Genomic DNA, 8015 nt, shown 5'->3' with positions numbered 1-8015 from the left:
CAGGCTGGTCTTGAACTCCTAGGCTCAAGCAGTTCTCCTGCCTTGGCCTCCCAAAGTGCTGGGGATTACAGGTGTGAGCCACCACACCCAGCTGAGTAGTCATTTTGATGCTTTCTGGAAGGACTGCAGATTGTACAGCAGTCCGTCCGTATCGGGGGGGATGTGATCTGAGATCCCCAGTGGATGCCCATAGTACCAAACCTTATGTATACTATGTTTTTTCCTATAGCTATGGTGAGGTTTAGTTTCTAAATTAGGCACAATACTCTTGTGCTTCGGGGCCATCACTGAGTAAATAAGGGTTACTTGAACACAATCATTGGAGTGCTGTAACGGTCAATCTGATAACCAGCACGGCTACTAAAGTGACTAACAGGCAAAGGGATGGTTCATGTCCTGACAGGATGGATGGAGCAGGATGGCAAAAGATTTCATCATACTACTCAGAATGGTGCTCAACTTAAAATCTGAACTGTTAAATAGAAAATTCTGGGCCGGGCACGGTGGCTCACACCTGTAATCCTAGCACTTTGGGAGGCTGAGGTGGGTGGATCATGAGGTCAAGAGATCGAGACCATCCTGGCCAACATGGTGAAACCCTGTCTACTAAAAATAGAAAAATTAGCCGGGCATAGTGGCGCATCCCTGTCGTCCCAGCTACTTGGGAGGCTGAGACAGGAGAATGGCTTGAGCCTGGGAGGTGGAGGTTGCAGTGAACAGAGATCGTGCCACTGCACTCTGGCCTGGTGACAGAGCAAGACTCTGTCTCAGGAAAAAAAAAAAAAAGAAAAAATTACACCGCACTGGGTGCGGTGGTTAATGCCTGTAATCCCATACTTTGGGAGGCCGAGGAAGGTGGATTGAGGTCGGGAGTTCGAGATCAGCTTGACCAACATGGTGAGATGCCATCACGCCCGGCTAATTATTTTTAGTAGAGACGGGGTTCTACTAAAACCCCGCCCGGCTAATTATTTTTAGTAGAGACGGGGTTTCACCATCTTGGCCAGGGTGGTTTTGAACTCTGACCTCATGATCCACCCGCCTCGGCCTCCCAAAATGCTGGGATTACAGGCGTGAGCCACCGCGCCTGGCTATTTTTTCTTTTTTATATAGAAACAGAGTCTCCCTATGTTGCTCAGGCTGCTCTGGAACTCCTGGGCTCAAGGCATCCGCCTGCCTCGGCCTCCCAAAGTGCTGGGATTACAGGCATGAGCCACCACGACCGGCCTTTTTCTTTTCTTTTGAGACAGAGTCTCACTCTGTCGCCCAGGCTGGGGTGCAGTGGCGCAATCTCGGCTCACTGCATCCTCTGCCTCTCGGGTTCAAGTGATTCTTGTGCCTCAGCCTCCTGAGTAGCTGAGACTACAAGCGCAAGCCACCATGCCTGGCTAATTTTTTTTTTTTTTTTTTTGAGACAGAGTCTTACTCTGTTGCCCAGTCTAGAGTGCAATGGTGTGATCTTGGCTCACTGCAATCTCTGCCTCCCGGGTTCAAGCGATTCTCCTGCCTCAGCCTCCCAAGTAGCTGGAATTACAGGCGCCTGCCACTACGCCTGGCTAATTTTTGTATTTTTAGTAGAGACGGAGTTTCACCATAATGGCCAGGCTGGTCTCGAACTCCTGACCTCAGGTGATCTGCCTGCCTTGGCCTCCCAAAGTGCTGGGATTACAAGCGTGAGCCACCGTGCCTGGCCTGCCTGGCTAATTTTATTTTATTTTATTTTTTTATTTTATTTTATTTTTTTTTGAGACAGAGTCTCTCTGTGTCGCCCAGGCTAGAGTGCAGTGGCGTGATCTCGGCTTACTGCAAACTCCGCCTCCCGGGTTCACGCCATTCTCCTGCCTCAGCCTCCTGAGTAGCTGGGACTACAGGCGCCCACCACCGCACCCGGCTAAATTTTGTATTTTTTAGTAGAGACGGGGTTTCACCGTGGTCTCGATCTCCTGACCTCGTGATCTGCTCGCCTTGGCCTCCCAAAGTGCTGGGATTATAGGCGTGAACTACCGCGCCCGGCCCTGCCTGGCTAATTTTCATATTTTTAGTAGAATGGGGTTTCGCCATGTTGCCCAGGCTGGTCTCAAACTCCTGGCCTCAAGTGATCTGCCCGCTTTGGCCTCCCAAAATGCTGGGATTATAGGTGTGAGGCACAACACCCGGCCTCTTTTCTTAATTTTATTTTTTAATTTTTCTTTTTTGAGACAGAGTCTCACCTTGTTGCCAGGCTGGAGTGCAGTGGTGCGATCTCGGCTCACTGCAACCTCCACCTCCCCGTTTCAAGTGATTCTCCTGCTTCAGCCTCCGAGTAGCTGAGACTACAGGCACGCGCCACCACGCCCAGCTAATTTTTTTGTATTTTTAGTAGAGATGGGGTTTCACCATATTGCCCAGGATGGGCTTGATCTCCTGACCTCGTGATCCGCCCACCTCGGCCTCCTGGTCTAAAGTTTTTTTTTTTGAGACAAATCTTGCTCTGTCACCCAGGCTGGAGTGCAGTGGTGCAATCTCAGCTCAAGTATTTATTTATTTTTTTGAGATGGAGTTTTGCTCTTGTTACCCAGGCTAGAGTGCAATGGCACGATCTCAGCTCACTGCAACCTCCACCTCCCAGGTTCAAGCGATTCTCCTGCCTCAGCCTCCGGAATAGCTGCGATTACAGGCACCTGCCACCATGCCCGGCTCATTTTTTTGTATTTTTATTAGAGACAGGGTTTTACCACATTGGCCAGGCTGGTCTCAAACTCCTGATCTCATGTGATCTGCCTGCGTTGGCCTCCCAAAGTGCTGGGATTACAGGTGTGAGCCACCGTGCCCGGCCTCAACTCAAGTATAAATAAAGTTTTCTTAGACATTACACACTTAATAAACTATAGTGTACAGTTGACCCTTAAGCGATTGGGCTTCAAACTGCACAGATCCACTTACATGTGAATTTTTTCAAATACAAGTCACACCGAGTCTGCCTGTCTCCCCTTTGGCCTCCTCCTAAGAAACGTGAAGACAATGAGGGCCTTTATGATGATCCACTTCCACTTGATAGTGAATATATTTTCCTTAGGATTTTCCTAACACTTTCTCTAGTTTTCTTTCTTTTTCTTTTTTTTTTTTTTTTTTTTTTTGAGACGGAGTCTTGCTCTGTCACCCAGGCTGGAGTGCAGTGGCGCGATCTCAGCTCACTGCAACCTCCGCCTCCCGGATTCAAGCAATTCTGCCTCAGCCTCCCGAGTAGCTGGAATTACAGGCATGTGCCACCACACCCGGCTAATTTTTTTGTATTTTTAGTAGAGACAGGGTTTCACCATATTGGCCAGGCTGGTCTCGAACTCCTAACCTTCTGATCCACCCACCTCGATCTCCCAAAGTGCTGGGATTACAGGCGTGAGCCACTGTGCCTGGCCACTCTCTAGTTTTATTGTAAGAATACAGTACACAATACATATAACACACAAAGTATGTGTTTGCATGCTATCAGCGAGGCTTCTGGCCAGCAGCAGGTTACTAGTTACATTTTGGGGGAGTCAAGTTATATGTGAGGAGCCGGACATGGTAGCTTACACCTCTAATCCCAGCAGTTGGGGAGACCAAGGTTGAGCCCAGGAGTCCAAGGCTGCAGTGAGCTAGGATGGTGCCACCGCACACCCAGCCTGGGTGACAGTGAGACCCTGTATCTCTTTTTTTCCATTTGTTCAGCCTCCCCATAGAGACCGTCGAAAATTGCCAATGCTGATTATATTTCAAGTCATCATGGAGTCATTGGCTATGATACTGCCACTGCACAAAGCTGGCCCCATCTCAAAAACAAGTTGTATGTGGATTTGTGGCTGCATGGAGGGGGGCTGGCACACCTAACCCCTGCATTGTTCAAGGGTCAACTATAATGTACACATAACTTCACTGAGAAACCAAAAAATTTGTGACCTGCTTTATTGTGGTACTCTGGAAGCAAACTTAACAGCGTCTGAGGTATGCCTGTCCAGTCCGTTTCCACAGAATGTGAATGGATGCTAGACATTCACTTAGTATTCCAAGGAAACAAGGTGGGTTTGGCACCTGAGCTGAAGCCATGCTGGCTCCAGAGCGATAGAACATTCTTTCCCACTATCTCCCAGGAGGCTATTCAACGGCATCCTACTGTGTCTAGGCAATCACTAAGCTCACTGGACTTGATTTCTCCGTTAAAATTGCTCTGGGATCTCAAGCTCCCCATCTGTCTGGGGTTCAACACCCTTTTTGTCCTCCCCCATCCTCTCCAATTTGCACAAAGGACACAGGACACAGGTTGGCTTACTATTCAAAGTTTACTGACCTCCCCAGCCAGGCAGGCCAACCCTTCCGAGCAGGGGAAATGTCCATCTAGCTGCCCTCTGCTGGGTTGCAGCCTATGCCATGAGGGGGCACTGGAAGCAGGAGGGAGCCCTGGCTAGGGCAGGCCATAAACGCAAGGGAAGCTAAGCAGAGGTCTGCACACTCAACTCCACTTGATGTTCTTCTCCTCCTCAGTCATGGCCAGCGTGTCGGTGACTAGACCGGTGCCAATAGTCCGGCTGCCATCTCGCAGGGTGAAACGCTGGCCTTTCTCTAAGATCATTGGCTGCCGCAAGATTAGGTTGAATTTCAGGTCCTCCCCGGGCATGGCAAGCTCCTAGAGTAGGAAGAGAAGGATCATGTGTGGCCTCCAGGATGCCTTCATTCCTGAAGTCTTTTTTGGCTACCTCGGAGGTTGAGTCATGGGAGAATGCAGCAGGGGAATGGTTCTGCCTGGGGACAGCTTCATCCATCCCAGGCTGTCAGGCAGATGCAAACAGCATATTGAGACAGGAAAACATAAAAGAGACCAGTGATGAGTGTTCCTAAGGTATGTTCTTGAGAAAAAAATGTCTAGGAAGTTGTGGGTTATGCCGGTTTCTTGGTCACAGGACTTCTTAAGCCTTCATATATAGTGAAACTCTCAAAAAGAAGAGACCTTTTCTAGGAAATCTTTCTGTGGGTACATGCTGGCAGAGCTAAACTTTTAACCTGCTTCAGCTTAGGGCACACTGAATGAGGACTCCCGCCCCTAAGTCCATGGGCCATGCCCCTTCTGTTGGCTAGCAACGGCAAGCAGCCCCTTTCCACCTAAGGAAATAAAGCCACTCGGGTTGTCACAGTGTATCTTTGGAACTATGAGTGAAGCAAAGGTGACATAAAAAGTCCCCCCTCCACCCTACATTCCTCCCACCCACCGTACCTTCTCTGGGGGCAGGACAATCCGACAGACCATGTCCCAAGTCAGGGAGAACATGACAGGCATGAAGTGGGACACAAAGGGCTTGTGGCGGCCACCTTCCTCCTTGCTGAGGATGTAAACCTGGAGGAGAGTGAGCAATGACGGTGAGCTGGGCTCGGCTGGAGGCTGCGGAGAGCTTGGCTCAGCCCTGCCCACCATCACCTGGAGCCCTCACCTGAGCCTCCACCTTCTGGTGGGGCTTGATGGAACCCGGCTTGACCATGACCAGGCCCCGCCGCAAGTCCTCCCGCTTCAAGCCTCGGAGCAGGGCCCCAAGGTTATCTCCGGCCTCGGCCCTCTCCAGGCTCTTGTGGAACATCTCAATGCCTAGGACGGAAGGGGAAAAGGAGCAGGGAGAAGGAAGGCGAATGTGAGACAGAGGGAAGGCACAAGGGATCTGCCGGGGTAAGGCCACCCTTCAGCCAGCCCCTGGTCTCCAGGCTGGCTTCCCGTACCTGTCACCACAGTGCGGATGTTCTTGCTATGTCCTAGGAGCTCACACTCGTCTCCCTTCTTTAAAATGCCACGCTCTAGTGTACCTGTCACCACGGTGCCACGGCCTGGGAGGGAATAAGACAGGCTATCAGGGACCCCAAGCTAGGCTGCTGCTAGACGAGTGCGTGGGAACAGGCAGAGTCCTCACCAGGGACGGAGTACACCGCCTCTACAGGCAGCAGGAAAGGCTTCTCCAGGTCCCGGGCGGGCACTGGGATGTAAGTGTCCACAGCATCCAGTAGCTTCTGCACAGACTTCAGGCCTAACTCAGGGTCCCCACCCTGTTGAGGGGAAGTGCCAGGACTCTGAAATCCCCATTCTACTCCCCTTGATTATCAAGAGCCACTTCCCAGACACAAAGCAGAGCTGTGGGTGCCCATCTAGCCCCACCCTCTGCAGCAGCCGCCCTGTCTGACCCGGCCTTCACCTCAAGGGCACAGAGAGCAGAGCCTACGATGACTGGGGTCTCCTCCCCTTTATAACCAAACTCGGTGAGCAGCTCCCGGATCTCCAGTTCCACAAGCTCCACCATCTCAGAGTCCTGGACAGCGTCAGCCTTGTTCACATACACTACCACATGCTCCACTCCAACCTGTAAATGCCAGAGAGACAGGGACAATATCCAGAGGGGCCCAACTCCCCACTCTTCCCTTTTGCATCCTTACCCAGGCTCTGAGTACCTGTCTGGCCAGTAATAAGTGCTCTCGGGTCTGGGGCATGGGGCCGTCATTGGCTGCTACCACCAGGATGCAGCCGTCGAGGGGTGCAGTGCCTGTGATCATATTCTGGAGAAGAGAAGGAGAGGAAACAGGCAAGTTCAACGAGCTCTTCAGTTCACATCCATATAGCCAAGTGTAGCAGTTAGAAACCCAGGCCCACCTTTCTCTACCATCTCCTCACCACCCATTCTGAGTGGCCAAGGCCACAAACCTATCTCATACCCAAACACTGAATATCTTAATCTCCTCCCCACAAGCCTAACATTTATCCTGACAAGAGGCAGCTTCAGGCCCTGTCTCCAGTGTCCCAGCAACCCTCACCTTAACATAATCTGCATGACCGGGGCAGTCTGTATGGGCGTAGTGGCGGGCTGCAGTGCTATACTCCACATGAGCCGCATTGATGGTGATACCCCGAGCTCGCTCCTCCGGGGCATTGTCAATCTCCTCGTACTTCTTGAATTTAGCCCCACCTCCCTCGGCTAGAACTAAAGGAGGAAAAGAACACACCTCTCAGCTAAAGTTCCAGTGCTAGAGACAGCGCTCAGACCACGCCCCTGAACCCTCCCACCTAAATACACAACCTCCTCCAATCTCTAACTCTTCCAGCAAAGAGAACTGTGGGTCAGAAAGAAATGTTAGAGGGCCTTAAGGGTCTGCCCTGTGACTTCTTTAGGGTACAGCCTCTGCTTGCAGAGCATTCCCCACGACTTTGCGATCCCCAAGCCATTGGTGGATCACAAAGTTCTTCCTGTTCAGGAGAAATTTGTCTCTTGCATCTCCCAATCCACCTGCCGCACAAATTCGGGCTCTTGGGGCCACAGTAAACTCCTCCAGCAGACACTCTGCTGGCCTTGCCTCCCTGGCTCCAGGTCCCATCAGTAGATAGGGCGCTGCTGGACGCCTCAACCCCACTCACTCTTCGTAATGGCTGCAGTTAGCGTGGTCTTGCCGTGGTCCACATGGCCGATGGTACCCACATTCACATGTGGCTTGTCGCGCACGTAAGTTTTCTTGGCCTCCACGGCCAGGCCGCGGCACAAGAGAGGCAATGCCGGGGCTTTCAGCGGCCGCAACAGACCCTGCAGCAGGAAGGTCCGGCCGGCGGCGAGACCTGCCGGGACCGAAGCTTGGAGTCAAGCAGGGAAGGGGTCAGACCGAACCCAGCCACCTACCACTCCTCCAAAGTGTTCCTGGGCCGCCATCGCCCTCCCTGACCACTCACCGCTGAAGTGGGGCGTCGCGCGCAGCAGGGTGGCGGCCGCCATTGTGGTCATACTCGCGCCCCGGGAACCGGGGAACGAGGACCAGGAGCCCGAGCGCGCAGCAGAGGAAGGGCGCCTGCGGCTGGAAGGCACTTCCGGCGGAAGTTAGGGCTAGGAGGGCAAGTCTGCGCCCCTCTAGCCGCCAGTGTCTATGGCTGTCTCAGCCGACGTCGGTCGCGCGGCTGAAGACGTCATGGAGGGGGCTGGTGTTTCGAGGGCGGAGAATGATGGAGAGGGTTTCCACCACTCGCGCCTCACGGGCTGAGGGGCAAC

At 52.5% G+C, this 8015-nt stretch overlaps 1 protein-coding gene across 1 annotated transcript; it reads right to left on the bottom strand.

Moving 5' to 3' along the window:
- Positions 1 to 4276: 4276 nt before the first annotated feature.
- TUFM (Tu translation elongation factor, mitochondrial) lies at positions 4277 to 7930 on the bottom strand. The gene is made up of 10 exons (XM_002826278.4): positions 7703 to 7930; positions 7397 to 7591; positions 6799 to 6965; positions 6439 to 6543; positions 6186 to 6350; positions 5907 to 6039; positions 5719 to 5823; positions 5439 to 5590; positions 5225 to 5344; positions 4277 to 4639 (listed from the first exon to the last, which is right to left on the bottom strand). The coding sequence occupies exons 1-10, from the start codon at positions 7752 to 7754 to the stop codon at positions 4466 to 4468; spliced, it is 1368 nt and encodes a 455-aa protein (XP_002826324.1). The 5' UTR covers positions 7755 to 7930; the 3' UTR covers positions 4277 to 4465.
- Between the last annotated feature and the right edge of the window lie 85 nt (positions 7931 to 8015).

The sequence above is a fragment of the Pongo abelii genome, chromosome 18 (assembly GCF_028885655.2).
Source record: "Pongo abelii isolate AG06213 chromosome 18, NHGRI_mPonAbe1-v2.0_pri, whole genome shotgun sequence".
In the NCBI taxonomy this organism is placed as follows: domain Eukaryota; kingdom Metazoa; phylum Chordata; class Mammalia; order Primates; family Hominidae; genus Pongo; species Pongo abelii.
The sequence above is the reverse complement of the archived record's forward strand: the minus strand, read 5'-3'. Positions and strand labels throughout refer to the sequence as shown.